Consider the following 22,394-nt stretch of genomic DNA (forward strand, 5'->3'; position numbering starts at 1 on the left):
TCGCTTTCAACAATCTAGCCTTTCCAGATAAATGCGAAAAACTCAAATCAAAATGCCACGCAAATCAGTCTGACGTTAGCCAGGTTACACATGCTCCAAACCATCTAAACGAGTCCATCTTACATAAGGCACCCCCACCCACCTGTCTCCTACCCCTCCATCACTCTCTCCATTCTTTCAGCCCGTCTCCTCCATCATCCTACCGTTCTCGGGTTGAATAACGAGACAGATGTTGCGTCCTTATCTGAGCCTCCTAAGTGACGCAGGGAAGCTTTTAAAGGGGGGGATGGGTGACACTTTTCGGAGAGACCTATGTAACTGTATGTACTATTGGAGCACATTAAAATGCCATTATAAGGAGCGCTCTAGGTACACGCATGCTAGCACCGCCATCAAGGTACCATCAAGCTAACGTTGAGCCGTTTACATTACATTAGCTAGCTAACGAGGTGAAATCATAGGCTAGCTTAAGCCGCTTTTGGTCTTATGATCCTTGCATCAATAAGTATGGCATTAATATCTTCGACCACTTCACTGTATAGAGCATTGTAGGCCACTATGTAACTTTTCTGGTGCGCTGCCTCCATGGAGATGTTATTGCGTTGCTTGGAATGTTTCACAGCACGGCATTAAGCATATCGGTTTCGTGTTTATTCAATTTCAGATGTTTTTATTGCAAAGAAAGTAACTTGACAAATATGCATTAAAACTGTGAGTGGGGTCGCCTCTCCATTGATCTAACCTGTAACTTGGTCTGGTTGTATCAACGGAGTATCTCCGTGGAGACGGAAAGTGTAATGCTTTACTGTGTAACATTCTGGGCAAAGAAAGTAATAATGTTAATGAAAATAGCTATAGGAAAATGATATAATGCACTCTTAAGTCTACTACAGGTGTTCGTCCAAGCAATTTTTTCAATTTTTTTCAGTTTCAAATAATTTCACATTGTTCTAAATTAACTATGGACAGCTTAATATTTCACAGTGCAATTAGAAATAATGTAATTGGCAAACAAGATGATTTTTTTTTTAAGTATACAAATGGTTGCCAGCTGAGTGAAGCAGTTTAAAACAGGCTAAAACAGTAGCCGCTAGCATTGATTTGGGTTAGCTAGCTTAATCTAGTGAAGCAAAAATTGAGTGCTGAAATGATCAAGTCTGGAGAAGGTGAATGGTCTTTAAAAACACAGAGGAGCACTTCTCAGATTACCACTTGATGACATCACACAGAGGGATCCGTTTGTTATATTATATTAGCAATGTTTCTTTAGCTAAGCACCAAAAAACTCCTATTGAATATTTATACTCTCCTACGTTTTCCTAACATGCATTAATTACCATTTTTTAACTTCATGTACTGTGTAACTTTTCTGGCAGAGGATACAACACCTGCTTGTCTCCATGGAGATGTTTTTGCTTTGCCTGGAATGTTCCTCAGTACTGCATTAAACTTACCTATCTTACATCTATTCCATTACAGATGTTTTATTACTCAAAAACACCTTATGAACTTGTACTTTCTTACCATGCATGGGGTCACCTCTCCACAGATCTAACCTGTACGTTGACGTTGCTGTGTCATTCCCATGTTTTTGAGCAAAATGTGTCTTGCCCTAGTACAGATATATTGCGTAAGTAGCTCTTAAGGTCAAAATAAGTATGATGTGTACTGTTCGCATCTAATTATGAAGTATTATAGTGTTCGGTAATCGGGAATTGTGTGTTAGCATGCTAATTGGTCTCTGAAAGTTGTGAAAAGCGCTTATAAACTCATCCTGGTGAATAATTAGGATGTTCGCAATGCATAAGGTAAGTGAGGAACAACTTTGGACCACAGCGCCTTTAATTTTACATTGACCACTTTAAAATCACATCACCAAACCAGCAGGACTAGCAATTAAGCTAGCATGCTCCTCGCCGAGTGATCCTTAATGACCTCGGAGACCCCTCTGTGTCCACTTTCACTGCGGATAATGGAACCAATGCAATTAAAGCACCACTACGGCACCTGCGAGGCTGCAAGGGGGAGGGGCTATGGGCGGGGAGGGCGGGGGTACGGGGGGGAGGACGTGCGCGAGGTCTAACGGAAGTAACAGATTCCACATAATGGGATTACACTACTCTATCAGATTATGTAAGGAAAACACAAAATGGCTGATTTGATTTGCAGAGAGAGAAAGGGTTTTAACAGCCGACAGTGTTTGCCGAGAAGGACACAAAATGCACCGTAATGGATTGTTAAAAATAATGGATTGAAAAAAAAAAAAAAAAAAATAGTGTAAAAAGTTTTCAAGATGGAGTTTGTTCGTTGTTCTGAAAGGTCAACTTGTTATGTTTATTGAAGCTACACTATGCAACGGTTCTCAGTGGGGATGAGATGTTATTGCTTTGCCTGGAATGTTGCACAGTTTGGCTTTAAACTTATACATATATTTCCGTGGAGACAAGCATGTGCAGCCACCAAGCCAAAGTACAGGTCAAGTCTGTGGAGAGGCGAATCACAAGTATGCAATTGAGGTCTTTTTAGTAAGGAAAATTCTGTAAACACGCACTGGGACGACAGTAGCGCTGTTGACCCACGGGTTGGCGGTGCGATTCCAGCTCCCAGCTTTCAATACTGTCGTTGTGTCCTTGTGCAAGACACTTAACCCACCTCACCCCAGTGTCTGCGTGCACCGGTGTATGAATGTGCGTGTGAATGGGTGAGTGGTTCCTTGATGTAAAGCGCTTTGAAGGTTGAAAAGCGCTAACTAAAAACGTGACTATTTAAATGAAAAAAAGCGAAATAATAAATACGTTTAATGAAATACTATGGAACATTTGAGGCAAATTAATAACATCTTCAGGGAAACAAGCAGCTTGAAGATACTATAAAAGACAGCTTACATGGCGTAACTTTTAAGAATGCAAAGCTAGTCATAAATAATGTCTAGTTTTTGCACAATACGCCGCAACATCTCTCATTTGGGTTGCCAGATTCAATGCTGAAATCCAGCTGGTTTAAACTGAAAAGCACTTTTTTTTACCTGAATCGTCAAAAAGTTATTATTACCATTTGTAGTCCTAAATATCAAGTGGAAAGATTTTGTGTATAGGCACTTGGAATGACTTTGGGTTCCACTGGAGGAGCTGGAGGAAGTGTCTGGGGTTGGGAAAGTCTGGGAGTCCCATTTTAAACCCGGCCCCGGATAAGCACAAGTAAATGGATGGATGGCATACGTGTCAAATTCCTCATGTAGAGTCGTGATATCGATTGGCGCCTATACATGCCTCTCGCGCCCGGGGTAAAAACAGTGCCTTAGATTAATCCACTTAAGCAGATAACCGACATGAGATGGTTAGCAGCACTGTAATCCACACTCACACAGCCTAATCAGATTATGAGGGACTAAGCTGGAGATCGGGTTAAACGCTCCTAGTTACTGTTAGATTGAAACAAAAACTCAAAAATCTAATTGAATATACTGTATGTACACGTTCTGACCGGTAATTTCATTTGTGGTGTAGCTAAAGGGCCCATTTAACACACAAACCCTGCATATGTAAGACGGTTCTTCTCTCAAATTGAAAACACTCTGTTCCACCTTGTGATGTCAGGAAGTGCTCCGCTGTGTTGTTAAACTCCGTACACCTTCACTAGCATCATTTGGATCATTTCAACTCTGGAATTGCCAATATCTACTGAACAAAAGGTAAAATGTAGCTGTTAACTTAAAAACTACAACTTCATGACATCACAAGGTGGAACGGAGCATTTCGAGAGCACTTAACATAGGACGTTTAAAGGTATATTATGTAACTTTTCATGCGTAGGTATCAAACGTACATCTTGGTTGGTAGATTGTCCATCCACTGATCCAAAGGTTGGCTTTTCGAATCCCGCTCTCAACATAAACATCATTAGTAACGCGGTCAAATCGGCGGTGCGATTCCAGTTCCCATGAAAGAATACTGACATTGTGCGCTTGGGCAAGACACTTAACCCACCTCAACCCCAGTGTTTGCGTACACTGGAGTATGACCGTGAATGGTTCCTCGATGTAAAGCGCTTTGAGTGTCTAGAAGTTATATAAAAATCTGACCGTTTGCCATATATATCAAGAACTTAAGCCACCGCACCATCGCTGCTACTCGAAAACCTCACCGATTGCATGTAAAAATGTGTCCGGATTACAATTTTTCGAGAAGATCTAAAAAATCTAATAGCGACCGAGCGATTTTGTCCAATATATACCGCCTTAGAGGAGTCCTTTCTGAAGTATCCTTTTCCTAAATGTGTGAAAGCAAACTGTACCTGCTCCACTGGCTGTTTGAACAAGGAGGAGGAGGAAGAGGAGGACGAGGGGGGGGGAAGTTGTTGCTAGGAGACGGGGGGCAGCGTATAGTTAGAGGTGTCGGTAGCTGAGTGCAAGATTTCTTACTTGAGATTTTGCAGGAGTTGTCGTGGATAAGGGAGAGCGGGGTTTGGGATTTTAAAGGCGCAGTACAGCGAACGACCAAGTTTAAATCTGTCAACTGGGCAAAACGTTGTAGGAGTGAAGACGTTTCGCGGATCATCTAAGACGCTTCAGATTACTGGTGGACACTGCCTTATATCTACCTGAAGGGAGGGGCTAAAAACACTGAAACTGTAAACAGCTATTGTCTCCAGTTTCAACCTTTAATGACCCTCCTAATGTTCTCTTAGTTTCTTTTGTTTGCTTTGGGTCTGGAGATGGAATTATAGATGTGTGAGATTTAAACTTCGTCTTTTGCTATGGATCAGACTGAGGGATTACACAGAAAAAGACGCAATATGTAACTTTTCGAATAGAAGGTCCACCACCAGCTTGCCCCTATGGCGATATTACAGCATTACGGCATTAAACTAATCTATCTGCATTAGCACGAGCAGGTGGTGTGGTACCTTTAGGCCGAATTACAAGTCAGATCTGTGGAGCGGCGAGCCCACCCCACACAGCACGATAAACATATGAAGGATACATACGTTTAATGCCATACTGCAGAACATTCTGGGCAAAGTGCTAACATTTCCGTAGACAAATGCAGTTTCGTAGTGTGTCTTTAAAAATAAAAGTAATAATACATTGGAAACTAGCCGCAGCTGCCGTGGGACAAACTGACGGAAACGTAGCTGCCCATCTAAGCGAGCGACCTCTACATTCGCCACCCGTTATTTATTAAGTGTCTTGCCCAAGGACACGAAAAAATTCTGAGATGCAGCACTAAGATGCAACCAGTGAGCTTCTGGTTATAGGGTTTCTGCTCTACTGACTGAATCTTGCGTACAGTTATATTGTTTTTGATGCTATCACTTAAAAGTTATTTAAAAGTCTACACTCTTTCTGTTTTTTTTTTAAATTTTAGAGTAATTCAGATCTATATATTTTTCATTTTTAACTGCATTTTCCTCAAATAAACAAATGAACAAATACCAGACAAATACATAAAAAGTACTCATGGTTTAGTTCTTCTCCTCCACTCCTCCTTCAAGAGCACTCCTACAAGATACCCCCCTCGCACCCCACACCCCCTCCCTTTCACTCTCTCTCTCTCTCTCTCCCCTCCCCCCTCCCCTCATGGCTCCGTCGCTATGGAAACTGCCTCCGTGCTCTCTGCGGCGTGCTCGGTAATTGGCCGCTAGCATGGCGCCGTGCCGTAGCCAGATCCAGCCAGATGCACCGGAGAAGACTGCTCCTGCTCATGTTACACACACACACACACATACATATACACACATAGTACACACACGCACACATGCACACACTTTGAGCACGTCCTTGCTACGGTTACCAGGCAACACAGGCATCGCGGGCTCCAGGGATCTGATTGGCCGGAGCAGAGCAGCCCAGACCTGCTGCTTCTGGGGGCTGCAACTGGTATAAGTGAAGGAGGCATGTGTCCCGTTATATTTGGTAAATAAAAAAAGAAAAAAAAAAAAAAAAACATTAAAAAGGGGGTATTTTACTTCTATGGGGTATTAACTGCTAACACATAACATATTTAGATCACCACGTTACCTTTTATTGTTTTGAAAATGATATATTCGCCAAAAACAACAAGTTTCACTTTCGTTTCTTGATGCTCTGAGTTTCCCTTTCCTTTGCTCTCCCTGCTAAGTCACTCCCCCTTCAGAACACTATTACAACACTGCACATCGCATCAGGTTTGTGAAGTTGTAGTGTACAGTTTTGTATCGTGTTTTTGTATATTTATGGAGAATTGTCGTGTGGGACCCTGGGTGATGTAGGTTTGTGGGCGGAGCATTGGACAGAATGTTACAGTTTAACATGGGGAGGGTTTGAATAGGGCCTGGGAGAGATCGCTAAATTAGTCAAACATGCACGGATGACATAGATTTTTCGCTAATACTCCCTCTTTAGCAAAATAAATAAATAAATAAGACATGTACTGCATATGTAAGTATCTATGTTTTACTATATACAATATTTTTCACTCAAATGGGTTTGACTTTTTATTTTATTTAAAGCTGCACTAACTCTCTGGAGATGGCACATTAGCTGCACGATTCCATGGAAATAGAAGGTTAAATTTGCACTTTGGAACATTATCCATGGAGACAGATCTGTTTTTTACGCCATGCTGTGGAATATTATAGCCAAAAGAAAAACATTTCCATGAGAACAAGCAGAAAGAAACTCTTCCAGGCCACACGAGGCAGGTTTGTGGAGATGTAAACCCACTCACAGTAAGGACACAAGTTTTTTAGTTTAATAGTTCTATTTTTTGGCAAAATGTTACATACTGTGGCTTTTAGGATACTGATAACTGTTGCTTTGATAGGATCACATATTAAAAGCTGTTGTTGTTTTATTTGACTAGAACAAGTTTGGATCAGGTATATGAACTTTTAAAAACAAAAAGGATTTCGTGGAACACCACCTGATGACATCATAGAGTGGGAGCAAGCGTTTTGACAGGGATCTAGACTTAAGTATTCCCAAATATTCAAAGAGACCACGTTATTGTATGGTTAAAAACTATACCCAAATGTTCCCATATATTTGTCCCAGTTCAGATATAGTACAGCTCTTGAGATCAAAATAAATCTGCTGGGTTCTGTCCGCATCTAATTCTAAAGCGTTTATAGTCGGAGAACCAGGAAGTGCGCGTTAGCATGCTAGTTGTTAGCTTTACTATGATGGCAAAACTCCACTCTTGCCTCTGAAAGTTGTGAAAAGTGCTTATAAACTCATCATGGTGAAGCGTTTTTATTGTCCGATATTCAGGAAGTGCACTATTAGCATGCTAGTTGCCGTTAGCTTCACCCTATAAACTCGTCACACTGAATAATTAAGATGATCAGAATGCATAAGGTAAGTGAGGAGTAACTTTGGACCACTGCAAACGGTTTAAAATTACCTAGTTTGGTTTTGCATGTTTTTCAGACATTAATAATCTGGTGCAGCGCCTTTAGATGGAAAAAAGATAACAATAATTGAAATTTGAAGCACAATCTCACCCCATATTATTACGTAACCTCATTGAGTTGTTATGCGTTTGCTGCTGACATCTGCTTTGCTAATTCCTTCTTGTTTGTTTCGCACCTCGTCGCTGTCGCCACCTTTCCCTCCTCACCCGATAATGCTACTCTGCTCCTGTTACCACTCCAATATGGCCGCCCCTCCCTGCGCTATTTTAGGTCAAGATTGTGATTGTTCCCCTCAATATTGTACTATTGGCAGGAGAGGATAGCAAACTGCTGCTTTTGTATAGTATGTAATTCTATGTAAAATAACATGTACAAAATTGCACGTAATTTAAAAGATCAAAATAGAAAAAAATCACGTGTTCACTGAGTGTTTGACTTTTGAGTTTTTGTGCTAAACAGAAATTACAGTGAGCAAAAAAACCCAAAAACAACCAACAAAAAAAACAACAATAACAAAAAAAGAAAGAAACAGTAGGACTGTTTTTTGGGGGTTAAAAATTTCAATAGTCATTGTTCTGTAAAAAAAAAAAAAAAAAAAACCTAAAACAAAATAAAAAAAAATAAAATACAAAAATACAAAAAATTGTGTTTAGTGCAAAAAATATGTCTACTGGTGCTTAAACATTTGTAGTTTTTAAAAATGCATTTTCAGAAACAGGTTGTAAAGCTATTTTCCCACTTCATTATAGGTGTGAAATTTGACTAATACTTTGCAGTTTTTTTCTACACATGAGAGCATGTTTATGACACAAACTGATCCAAAATCTCAAAATCATATATATATATGTATAAAAAAACAACAAAAAAACTAAAGTTAAAAAATAAAAAAATATATATATAAAAAAATAAAATAAATAAATAAATTGGATTTCTCTCCTATTAAAAGCCCGCTCTTGACAGCAGATGGTATGGATTAAACTTCATAGGCTATTGATCGTGTAGCTTTGATAAGAGCACACATTGAAAGCTGTTTTTTCACTCAGTATTGGTGTAGGCCCCAGATGGTATGAGACGGACATGTTCTGAGGCTGGACACAGCTGGTTCTCCGCAGGAGTCCGACATTACCCCCCTGGCCTAATTACCCCCCTCCTGCCCCCTCGCCCTCCCTCCCCCGTCCTGTCACAGCCACGGTGCACTGCTGCTTACCACATGGACCGGATACTGGGACGAGCCTATCATATAGATTCATATTTCTATTGTTTTGTCAGTTGCTGAAATGGTAGAGCGTTTGTCCACTGATCCGAAGGTTGCCGGTTCAAATCCCACTCTCGACATAAACATTATTGGTTGAGTGGCAAGATTAGCGGCATTTTTTCTGACAGTTTAAACAAACAAAAAAAAGTGTTCTGAGTTCACATAACAGTTATTGCGCATTTTAGACAGGCTCTTGTAAACATTACGGTTGCTAGGTAACACTTGGATTACCTCTATGTATGTCATATCTGTTAGTGTTGTATCTAGTTTTATGAATGGACAGCGGTTGCTAGGATGGAAGAGCAATAAACCAACTACATAAAGGTCCGTAGTTCAATTCCAGCTCCCGCCAATGCTTAAGGGTTTTTTGCTCTTTGGCAAGACACTTAATCCACCTTGCGTTTGAATAAATTTCAACTAAATGTAAGATATATTTTTACACATTTGAAGACTTATTATTAGGAGAGTCAAGTCTTGTGGGTTATTTTCAACTTTATTACAAAACAAACTGATAAATACAAGTATTACTCGACTTCTACCTTGTATTGTTCCACATTTGACTGCTAGCGAGTTTGAATTTCTTTGTGTAATAATACATGCTATTACTTTTACAAAATTGCTTCATTTTGGCTGAATACGAGCAGGAGGTATTATTATTTCTTTCAGTAATAATGATATCCTTCTAACCTTTTTTCGCTGCTGTTTTCTGCCCGTTCAGCAAGAAAGTGCTAGCATGCAGGCGCAGTTTTAGCAACTCACTGTACGATCACGCTCTATGAAAAGAACGAAGAAAACATGACCAGAGTAAATACACATAGGAAGTTGCTAGCTAAAATGCTACCAATAAAGCTAACGTTGTGTCGTTGCTAAGCTAATCAGTGCACATTTCAGGTAGCGATATGCTGCTTAGAGTGTAGATTTTCTTTACGATAGCAGTTAGCATTAGCACCAAATATATCAGGAAAAAATACTATTACTTTCAGTTATACTTTTACTTCTTTCATTTCTTTAAATCTCTGCCAGCATAACTTTGCCTTGTACCTATGTTTTTTACTAAATGTGTGTGCGTGTGTCGCCCCCTGCAGGTGAGAAGCCGTACAAGTGCTCGTGGGAGGGCTGTGAGTGGAGGTTCGCCCGCAGTGACGAGCTGACCAGGCATTACCGCAAGCACACCGGGGCCAAGCCTTTCAAATGCAACCACTGTGACAGGTAACCGTTACCATAGTGATTTAAATTAAAAAAACAAAACAATTAAAAACAAACTATTACATGTTTGGAATGACAAGAAGTCCTCAAAATCATGCATGGTTTTGTTTGGTTTTCTTATAAAACGACTGGCAGAGTGGTAACATTATAAATTCTGTTCTGAGCACTGCTGCCATTGTGTCCTTGAGCAAGACACTTCACCGACTTTCTCAATTTATTCATGTTCAAATGTTGTAAGTGAGCAATTGGAGGATTTTTTTTTTCTTTAAGTTTGAATAGGACAAAAATATGTAGTAGGAGTGACTACTGCTACTGATGATGTTACTAACTACTACTACTACTACTACTACTACTACTACTGCTATTGCCACCACTGTGACTACGACTACTGCTACTACCACCTACTACTACTACTACTACTACAACTGCTGCTGCTGTCACTACAAGAACAACTACTACTGCTACTACTACTACTACTACTATGATTACTACAACTACTTTCAATATTGCAAATATTATATTCCTTGCAATTGTTTAGAATAACATCAAAATTCACGTTAATAACTATATATTGGAATTGGGGAGTAGACCGGGGGGGGCAATGGGGTCTGCTGTCCTGGGGGCCCAGAACTGGACCGTCATCCTATTAATTTATATTCGAGGGGGGCCCATGTGAGGCTTCTTGGCCCGGGCCCATAAATATCTGTCAACGGGCCTGATTGGAATACATGACAATTACCCCGTGTTGCTGTTCTGATGGAGTTAATGTAACATGATGGGACCTTTTTAAAACCATTTGCATTACTACTGTTTGTATGACAGATAAGAATAATTGTACCTTCCTTGTTCATACATCTGCATTGTGTGTCATTAGCCCCGCCCCCCTCTTTTCACTGTGCTCTAAATGCAACTATTTATTTTATTCAATCAGTTCCCCAGCCCCAGAGCCAAGACTAAGTGATGCGGAATACGACTGGAAATTGAAATGTACTTTGTGTTGTTGATAATAATAACAACCATCATTACGCATTACTAGTATGCATAGAAAACAGAAATGATGTGGCAAAGGTTCCACGACAATTACTACTACTACTAGTACTACTACTACTACTACTACTGCTACTACTAAAAGAATAACATACATTTTTGTAACTACATTAATTTCTTTGTTTCCATTACATTTTAAACATCAGTTCACATACTTCCTGCATTCACTACTACTACTACTACTACTACTGCTACTACTACTACTGCTACTACTACTACTGCTACTACTACTACTGCTACTACTACGATTACTACTACTACTACTAGTTTTTCCATTACTTGAGTGGTAAGAAAATAGATAATAACATAGCAAAAGTTCCAGGACGATGACGACTACTACTATCACTACTACTACTACTAATACTACTAGTACCACTACCAGGGGAGTAGACGGGAGGGGGGACAAAGGGGTCTGTTGTCCCGGGACCCAGGGTTTTAGGGGCCCAGAGCTGGATCTACAACCTATTAATTTATATTAGAACGGAGAACATTTGATGCTTTTTTTTCCCGGGCCCTGAAATTTCTGTTAACGGGTCTGACTGCTACGCGCCTGCTACTACTAACTACTACTACTACTACTACTACTACTACTGGGGCTACTGCTGATGCTGCTGCTATAATTGTTGTAACTACACCTTATTCATTTCTCTGTTTCCCATTTAAAATTCAAACAGCAATTCACATACTTCCTGCATTCACTTCCAGTACTTCTACCACTGCTACCTCTACTACCCCTACTATTACTTCTATTATTATTACTACTTCTACTATTACTACTACAACTATTGCTACTCAAATTATTAGAACTAGCTACTCCCCGATTACAACTACTATTACTATCTCTACCACTACCACTACTACTACTACTACTACTACTAGTACTTCCACTGCTACTACTACTTCTACCCCCACTACTACTCCTACTACCTCTTCCACCAAAATAATACTCCATCTCTCCACCAGTCTCTCTCCCGCCTCCGTTTCCCGTCCTTGAAAGTGCAGCTGCTGACAGCTCTACAGCTCTGTCAAAACACATCCTTTACCTTTAAACAACTTTTCTTTTTTTTTTTTTTGGCTTTCCGCTTTCCCAAACCTTTTGACGCTCCTCCACACAAACACTTTTTCCACCCATTGTTTTGTATGTTTTCTACTAAAGCAAAACTTTTAGCTAACATGGCCCTATATGTGCTATTAGTACTACTACTACTACTACTACTACTACTACTACTACTACTACTACTAAAATAATAACAGCTATGTACATCATTTATTCCTATAACTACATTAATTTCTGTTTCCACTAAAGTTCACACAGTAATTCACATACTTCCTGCATTCACTACTACTACTACTACTACTACTACTTAAAGAATAAGAGCTAAGTTAATCAGTAATTCTTATAACTATATTCATTTCCATGTTTCCATTAAAGTTGAAAAAATAATTCACATACTTCCTGGATTCACCACCACCACTACCACTACTACCACTACTACTACTACTACTACTACTACTACTACTACTACTACTACTACTACAACTACTACTTTACAAATACTTTTTTCACCCAATATTTTGTGTGTTTTCTACTAAAGCAAAACTTTTAGCTAACATGGCCCTATATGCGCTATTAGTACTACTACTACTACTACTACTACTACTACTACTACTACTACTACTACTACTACTACTAAAATAATAACAGCTACGTACATCAATAATTCCTATAACTACATTAATTTCTGTTTCCAGTAAAGTTCAAACATACTTCGTGCATTCACTACTACTACTACTACTACTACTACTACTACTACTACTACTACTACTACTACTAATAATAATAATAATAATAATAATAATAATAATAATAATAATTAAAGAATAACAGCTATGTTCATCAGTAATTCTTATAACTACATTAATTTCCATGTTTCCATTAAAGTTCAAAAAGTAATGAGCCAAGAAATTACTCAAGTAAACGTAAAAAAAGTACTAAAGTAAAAGTAAAAGTAGTAAAGTAAGAGTAACTTAAATCTCAAAGGATGGACACAAAAGTGAGACAAACTAAATCATATCTGAAGCAGCGATGCAAGAAACACAAACATTCAAATCATTTCATATCGTCGACATAAATCTTTTGTCGCTTGTAGACTTACTCACAGTGGGAAGAGTAACCCCAACTTTTACTCAAGTAAGAGTACGGTTACTTCAATAAAAATATGACTGTAGGAGAAGTAAAAGTAAAGCATGCTGCTAGAAAAGTACTAGCTACCTCTGTTACTAAATCGAAACTATGCAGCTAACCCGGCTCTGTATGCGCTTGGTACTGACCCAATTTTGGCGTTGCTGGCAGGATTACAAATGTCCCCGACCTGTTCCGGCGCACTTTTATTTGGGATTGGGAGAAGGGGTGCCGATGCGAAAGCCCGTGTAGCATATTAATAGTGTTTCTCGGCGTCTTAAAGCTCTGGCCTTGATTCACGAGCAGCTTCTTTGCATGAGAAGGAGCGCGCTAACAAGAGTGCACAATCCGCTGAGGCCGGCCCGCGACGTGAGAGCGGAATGCTAAGTTTGGGGAGGCCATTTTGGTGCATGGGAGGCATCATGGTAACACCTTGTAATATGTATTTATGGAGTAATAAAGCATGAATAAAGACTTAATTCACGATAAGTATGTAGTTTATTGAGAGCGAGTCAGGTTAAGTAGGTACTATTAAAACTCTAACTCCTAAGTCCTTATTTAAAGCAGGGTTATTACGCAAAATCGACTTTTTTTATAACGTTGTTCCCATCAGAAACGTGTCTGAAGAAGTTTTAGATGTCATCCACGCATGTTTGAGTAATTTAGCGATCTCTGCAGCGCACTATTCGAACCCTATTTACAGTTAGCGGTGTGAGCGGTATACAAAAACAATACACTACAACTTCACAAACCTGGTGCGATGTACAGTAGTTTCATTAGCGGGATGTACGCTGATTGTGTTGTGATAGCGCTCTGAAGGGGGAGTGGCTTAGCATGGAGAGTAAAAAGGGAAAGGAGGCTCAAAGCGTCAAAAACGAAACTGAAACTAATTAAACCTATTGATACGTTGTTTTCGGTAAATATGGCATTTTTCGAAACATTTTAGAGGTTAATGTTGCGCTTTGTTTCATTCTTACGTGTTTGAGTAATCTTGTATTATTGGACTGTCCACATCTCCAAAGCTCAAAATGCTCAGTTCCACCTCGTGATGTCATGAAGTGGTAGTTTTCAAGTTAACTGTTTACCTTTAGTTCAGCAGAGATCGGTAATTCCATGGCTGAAATCATCCAAATGATTCTAGTGAAGGTGTGTGGAGTTTAAAAACACGGTGGAGCACTTCCTGTTTCACCACATGACATCATAAGGTGGAACAGAGTGTTTTCTGCTTCTGTTAAATGTTTGTTCTTGCTTTATTAAGACTAATTAACAAATAGTTATCATTCCTTAGAGAGACAGCAAAACCGTAAAGATATTTGTAGTGATATTTTGGTAATCGTAATGGTTATCGGGATTATACAGACTCTAAAACACATATGAAAAAAAACGTTTATAACAAAAATAGTAGCAAATAGAAATCAACATGTTAAAAAGAATAAAGAGCTGATTATTACCAGTAGTTCCAATACTTGTTGTATAATATAGTTGAAGTTTGACAGGTCGACTACTGCAATAATCGTTCTACAAAATGCTATTGCTACGTTTCAAATGACGTTTTAACATTCAGACCCATAATATTTAATACAGTTTGGGGGCAGGTGACGTTTATATTGTTCAAATTCAAATTTTTGTTGAAATACAGTGAGTTCTTTGTAGTGTTGTCAAGTTTGATTTTGATACGAAGGAATAGACTCGATAGTATTTCGATACCACAAAGGTAATAAAAAACACTCTTTCCTTAGACAATAGAATGTGATTTTCGACATTAAATGATAGTACTTTCTTTTATATTCCCTTATATCTGCGCAATCCTTCAGTCGTCCAGTAGGTTCCATAGTGGTCCATGGACATACACTAGTCTATGTGTCTTATATTTGTTCTGATACAGCTCCAGATCATTCAGGAGAGGTTCGTTTCTGTACTATGAATGTCTTTTTTCTAGTTTTTGGGACTAGGTTCAACATTCGTGCATTTACCTTTTGGATATTTCATCGCAAAGTACAATGTAATCAATCAATAGGGAAATCCGGTTCTTTCCGTCCAGCGAGTACTGTATGGGAGTATGACATCATCACATCTAAAATCTGAATACTTCCAATACAAAACTCACAAATTCACGTTCTCCTCTTACCTCCCGTCAGAAGTGATTTCTAATATCGCTTTGGGCATTCCCATGATCCCGAATGCCTGGCGGTGATTGCACAGCCCATCCCTTAAACCTGGGTAATTCCCGTCTCATCCTCCCTGACCTGTCCTCCCGACGTCCTTCAACTTCATATTGGCTTTGGATCTCCGCTAACTTCTCCGCCCTTTCTCCTCTCGGTCCTTCTGTTTACCATTTAATTACACCGTTAAGCTAAAGGCGTAGCTTCCGCGATTGAACAAATAGTTAAGAATCGGGAGTCGGGCTTGGTAATTAAAGTGGGTATGACCGGTTTTCACGTTTTTTCGAATTCTGACTTGGTTTGGTGGGATCGTGGAAGAAAAGTTGCAAAGAAAAGTAGAAAAATACAGGAATTAGTGCTGAGTGCAATACTGACACTCCAATTTACGCATAAGGAAGCCATTTTTCTGACAGTTTAAACACCGATTTACCAAAATAAAGATATTGTCACTTATTTTTATGTGTGGATCATAACTTTTGCGCAATTTAGACCAGTTTTGGCTCTTGTTTACACTATGGTTGCTAGGTAACGGCTGTGGAAATACCTCTACGTATGTCGAATCTGCTGCCCCTGTCCAACCAGTTAGTAAAATTATAAACACAATTCTTAAAACTGAAGAAACTACGCAAGATCTTAACTATTATGACTATGTTTGGGTGAAATTAGTAGTGTAACCTGTCATACGCACTTTAAGGGAGTAGGAGTTAGAGTTTGGGTTTACGTAAGTAGTTACTAATCTGACTCATGTGAGTTTTTAGCCATGTTATGATGCTGTTACCTCTTCAAAAACCTTCAAAAATACCTGGAGTTGTGTTTTATTTTGTTTGTTTGTTTCACACATCTTTGAGTAACCCTGTATTACCATATTTTCCGAAGTATAAGTTGCACTGGAGTATAAGTCGCACCAGCCAAAAAATGCATAATAATGACGAAAAAAACCCCATATTTCACAGATAAGTCGCATCTGAGTATAAGTCGCACCCCTGGCCAAACTATGAGAAAAAGTGCAACTTATAGCCTGGAAAATACATCCCTAAAACTCAAAATGCTCTGTTCCACCTTGTGATGTCATTTCGTGGTACAGTACTTTTAAGGTTAGCATATGTTTTACCCTCAGTTAAACAGTTTTACTCTGTACTACTTTAGGGTTGCTTTTATTTTGGAATATTTTGAATATTTTTGTTCAGTTGAGATTGTCAATGTAAGTCTCGAATATCAAAATGATTCTAGTGAAACTGTCTGGAGTTTAAAAACACTGTGGAGCACTTCCTGTATTACCACTTAATGACATCACAAGGAGGAACAAAGGGTTTTCTGTTTAAAAAAAAGAACTCAGCCTACATATGCAGAGTTTTTGTGTTAAACATGTGTGAATAAACCAAAGAACTGCTCCGGGTATGTTTGTGACGAGAAAACATTATAACAAAGATCAGAAAAACGCGTAACACGGGCCCTTTAAGGTGCAGCAACTAAAAAGTGTTTGAGTTATTTGAAAACAGATTCGACATAGGGTTTTTTTACACCAGGTGCCCTACTTAATACCATCCAAACACAAGAGTTAGAGCTCCACTAACTTCTCATCCCTTCCTCCTTCCTATCCTTCTGTTTACCATTTAATTACATCGCTAAGCTAATGACGCTAGCTTCATCCCATTACTAAGGTGGATTCGGTCTAATTTGTCTTATTAATTCTCTGTATTTTAATTTGCGAGGGCCAAAAATCATCAAGCATCCAGTGACTGCTATTGACTTTTAAAAAATCTTTAGCGGTGTTTTAATTACCGCTGCCTCCTCCACGGCTGCTTCAGGGACCTCGCGGCAATATCTCGGCGTGCTGCGTTCAGGGACCCAGGTGGCATTTCGGGGAGACAATGTTTTGCACTGTCTAGGCGACGTTTAATTTCACCCATAATAAAAGTGACACTGTTCTGCTAGCTACAATCGCTCGCTACGTTTTCTATCAATCCGCTTTGACATTTGAAAAACGCTCCTTTTATCCAGACCAGATGGCGATGTGTTCGTATGGATTGGGTTTTATTGATACTTTTTGAGTATGTGAATTGCGAGTTATTAGCAAACATTTTAGCTAGTCAAAATTTTAGGTTATTTCCATAGTCCATGTTTTTTTAGTTCATATTTCTTTCCGTTCTGATCATTTTTGGTTGGTTCATACACCAGTGTACGCAGACGAAGGTTGGTTAAGTGTCTTGCCCAAGGACACAACAACAGCATTCATCTGTGGGAGCTGGAATCGCACCGCTAACCTGTGGGTCGGTTGATCTTACCGCTAAACCAATGATGTTTACGTCGAGACCGGGATTCAAGCTGCCAACCTTCAGATCAGTGGACGAACGCTCTAACAACTGATCTACTGTCGTCCCTACTATCCTTGTGCCTCTGGGCAAGGCACCTCTGCACCACAAAACGAGTGTCTGACATAGAGATCTGCCAAATCGCTGTGAATTTTTGTAGTCATATTGAGTTTACTATGATTTTTCAGTTAAAATACCGTAGTATCTCTAAGTATTTGGGGATTTGTTGATTCTAGCAAATATATTTCTAGTCAAAATCTTATATACTGTACCTTTAAATGACAAAAATATGACCTGCCTAATCTTACTTATTTCACTTTTATGTAATCGTATCATTTTATAATTTAAAAAAACAAAATCTGAAAAGAAAATTAAGCAATGACACTGTAGCACGTATGCAAATTAATCAAAAATAATTAGTTACCCCAATTATCTCCATGTGAATGAATTACTGTCTGTCAACGTCATAACCTAAAAGCCCCGTTACAAGACTGACACTCCCTTTAAGCATCACGGCTACACCACGCATGTCCCTTTTAATTCACACGACACTGCTGTTAACACAAGATTTACGACGTCAAATTAATACGTTTCCAATTTGGTCTCTCCCCTAATGACAAAATTATTGAAAATCGTCATCATTAACGACCCATTTACACTTAAAGACCCTGTACCCAATGTTTCCATGTATTTGAAGACAGATATAATTTATAAGCAGCTCTTGAGGTCAAAATAAGTCTGCTGTGTACCTTCTGCATCAAAATATAAAGCTTTTTTGGTCCGATAATCAGGAAGTGCAGCATCAACATGCTAGTTATTGTTAGCTTCATCTTATATATCCAGTTTTTCCATGTATTTAAGCACGGATATATTTTATAAGCAGCTCTTGAGGCCAAAATAAGTCTGCTGTGTACTGTCTGCAGCGAAATATAAAGTGGTTTTTGTCCAATGATCAGGAAGTGCACTATTAGCATGCTAGTTGCCGTCAGCTTCACCGTATAAACTCATTGCGGTGAATAATTAGGATGCTCGGAATGCCTAAGGTAAGTGAGGAATAACTCTGGACCACTGCAAACCGTTAAAAATGAACTAGTTCAGTTTTTTGTATTTTTAAGAGAAAATCTCGTACGGCGCCTTTAATGCCATATCATAAACGCGGAAATAATGGCCCCTATATATATTTTATAAGCAGCTCTTGAGGTCAAAATAAGTCCACTGTGTTCTGCCTGCATGGAAATGTAAAGCGTTTTATTGTCCAATATTCAGAAAGTGCGCTATTAGCATGCCAGTTGCCGATAACTAGGCGCCTTTAATGTCATATCATAAAAGCAAGAATGACAACCCTTATATATATTTTATAAGCAGCTTTTGAGGTCAAAATAAGTCCGTTGTGTACTGTCTGTGTTGAAATATAAGCCATTTTACTGTCTGATAATCAGGAAGTGCACTATTAGCATGCTAATTATTGTTAGATTCATCACATATACCCCATTTTCCCATGTATTTGAGCACAGATATAGTTTATAAGCAGCTGTTGAGGTCAAAATAAGTCCGTTGTGTACTGTCTGCGTCGAAATATACGTCGTTTTATTGTCCGATAATCAGGAAGTGTACTATTAGCATGCTAGTTGCCGTTAGCTTCACCGTACCAACTCGCCATGGCACATAGGACGGCACAGCGCCTTTAATGCCATATCATAACAGCAAGAACGACATGCCCTTTAAGCATCACAACTACAACACGCTTGCTCCTTTTAATCCACGTGAATCAGCTGTTAACTCATGATTTACGACGTCAAATTAATACATTTTCAATTTGGTCTCCCCTAATGACAAAATTGTTGAAAATCGTCACCATTACCGACCCATTTACCCTTAATGTCTTCCTTATTTCCTGTGCCACTCGACGGGGATAAAAAATCTCCCACCTCACCATATGGACCAAGACAGATTGACTCCCCTTTAATTCTCCATTTAAGGCGGCGGTCTTTATTGAATTTGCGCCGTCTTGAGTGATGCGTGGCTCTTTGTCCAGTGGAGACAAAAGGAGGAGTCCCCGGTCACCAGAGGTACTTTGGACAGCCTTTGGTCATTGTTGGACCATTTCAAACATGTCATCTTAATCAGGGCCCCAGCTGGACGGACTGGAAATACTGTACCTCGGAAGCCCCCCTTAAAGACCCCCGCTAACCCTGGCCTTTGGTTTAAATGCAGGCCTATTCTGCAAAATTGGGTTTTTCAGAGCCTTTAACCATGTTATAGTCGTTTCCCCTCAACATTTACTCACCTGACGTTCTATTTGGAGTGATTCGTGCACGTTTGAACAATCCACCGGTACAGGCTCACTTATCTGCAGTTGCTTCGTTCTCTAATTATATTTTCTTAAATCAGTGACATGGGTAGGATTTGGCAGCGTCGTGTAGACATTTTGGTACAACTGAAAAAAAATCTGCAGCTAGCTAGATACGGAGCTGTCCATCGTAGGTGACGTTTACGGCGATGTCAGCTCCCATTGGGCACCACAGTTTTCAGCCGGCTTGTTTCTTATATTAAGTCGTTTAAGGTGAAAATTGCAATTTAAAATGTGCAAATTATAACATTATGATTCACGGGTGTCATAGATTAACATTTGTCAACATGGTTTAAATCATGATGAAACGATAATGTAATGTTTTTTCAACTTTAATTTCATCATAAATTCTTGGAAATATAAGTTAAAACAATACTTTGGAACATTCTCCATGGACCTAGGTGAGTTTTTTTATGCCATACTGTGGAATATCAGAGCCAAAGGAACAACATTTCCATGGCCAAGTAAGAATCAGGTTTGTGGAGATGCAAGTAGGGCAGCCCAGAGTAATGACATGTGTTATTCAGTGCAAAAAAAACAAAAAACAAAACTGGAAAATGGAAAAAAATAGCAACTTTATTTTAGGTTTTTTGTTTTGTTTGTTTTTTTGGGTTTTTTTTTGCTAAAATGTGACATACTCTGGGTTCAAATAATGACTTTTTAATCAGTGAACCACCAGTATTCTTTTCCGATGAGAGAAAGTCTGTTAAGCAGTGCAATTTGATATGAATTATTATTATTTTTTTATTTTATTTTATTTTTTTTATTTATTTTTTTTTTTTTTTTAAATACCTTTAGTTGAACAGGAAATCCTAATGAGATTCAGAATGTCACAAGGTATTGCATTATAAACTGCATCTCTCAAGAAAATCATGAACATTTGTCAGTCCTCACCTTTTTTTTGCATTTTTTAAATTTTATATATATATTTTCGTATTTGTAGATTTGATTGTTTTTCAAGGAAAGTCCAACCTCAACATTGACTTGATGAGACTCGATTTTTCGATGTACTTAAAGAATTGCTTGACAAAATCTTCAAGTCTAAAAACTAAGTTCACTTTCCTTCCAAATTACCACTAGTCTATTGGCTCATCCCCCCTCGGCCTCAACCTCTGTCATGTACCTCCAAAAAAAAAGAAGTCTCGCTACCCCGCTGTGATGAAGGAAGAGAGAGAGAGAAGCACAGAAGATGGAAGACGAGAGGAGGAGGAGGGGTGGAGGGTTTAGGGTGAGGGAGGGGGTGAAGGGGGGGGGGGGGTCCAAGGGGAGTTTCGGAGTGCCAGCTGGTGTCGTGCCCTCCAGTCGAGAGTCATACTTTGCCATCTGTCTCCAGCTGACAAAAAAAAAAAAAAAAAGAAGGGGAAAAAAAAAAACACCCAAACTTGTATACATGCAGGTGTGGCAGTACGACAGCTGATGTGTGGTGGCGGGGTAACTTGCTCGGATCACCCCCTTCCTCTCCCTCTTGCTCACGGCTGGGCCAAAAATACTGATTCATCCTGAGTCTCGATGGGGGTCCTGTCAACAAAAAAATAAAAAATAAATAAATGAGTAAAAATAAAATGAAACGTTAACAGCTGTGAAGTGTGTTTAGCTTTGCCCTGGCTTGTTGCAGCTAAGTGTCGGGATGGAAATGATTGGCCAAGAACACTGAGCTAAACACAGATATTTACGATTTGATGTAATAAGGTTGATTTTTTTTAAATACATTTTTTTTGCAGATTTTTTTAATGGTAAATTTTTTGTAGATTTTTTTTAATGGATATTTTGGAAGATTTTTTTTTTTTTTTTTTTTTTTTTTTTTACAGAATTATTACCACACACTATTACAACACTAGTGATTTTTTTTTTTTTTTTTTTTTTTTGGTAAATTTTTTTTGGTGGATTTTTTTTTTTTTTTTTGTAGTTCTTTTTTTTTTTTTTTTTTTACTGAATTATTGTGCAACACTATTGATGAGTTTACTTTTTTGTTTCAAAATTGACACACTATAAAATTCTAACATGACTTCCAAAAAAAATTGCATTGTCATTACAGTCACTTTATGATATTAAAGTGCCAGTATGTAAGTTTTTTTGCTAAAAAAATTACTCTAATAAAATAATGTGTTTGTTTTTTTTCATTATGGATGTATTTATTGCACTGAAAGACATAGAAAAGCATCCATCCTTACTGTGAGTGGGCTTGCATCTCCACAAACCTGACTCTTATTTAGCCTGGAGGAGGGTTTCTTCCATCTTGTTTCCATGGAAATATGGTTCCTTTGGCTATAATATTCCACAGTATGGCATAAAACATATCTATTTCCATGGAGAATGTTCTGGAGTGTGGTTTTAACTTTCTATTTCCACCGAAGCATGCAGTTGACTTTCCACCCCAGAAAGTTACATACTACCACTTTAAATCATGAAATAAATGAAATATTTTGTGAAATATAAGTGCTTTCTCTTATATGCATTTGTCCATTATTTCTCCTATGTTACACTGTAC

General features: G+C 38.7%; 1 protein-coding gene across 1 annotated transcript in view; it reads left to right on the forward strand.

Annotated features, from left to right (window-relative positions):
* Positions 1–22,394, forward strand: part of klf7a (Kruppel-like factor 7a) — a 91,112-nt gene that overhangs the window by 64,789 nt on the left and 3,929 nt on the right. The window contains exon 3 of the mRNA XM_033979997.2: positions 9,733–9,856. Coding sequence (XP_033835888.1) covers positions 9,733–9,856 — 124 coding nt within the window. The remainder of the gene's footprint in view (positions 1–9,732; positions 9,857–22,394) is intronic.

This window comes from Periophthalmus magnuspinnatus, chromosome 2 (genome assembly GCF_009829125.3).
Source record: "Periophthalmus magnuspinnatus isolate fPerMag1 chromosome 2, fPerMag1.2.pri, whole genome shotgun sequence".
Classification (NCBI taxonomy): Eukaryota; Metazoa; Chordata; class Actinopteri; order Gobiiformes; family Gobiidae; genus Periophthalmus; species Periophthalmus magnuspinnatus.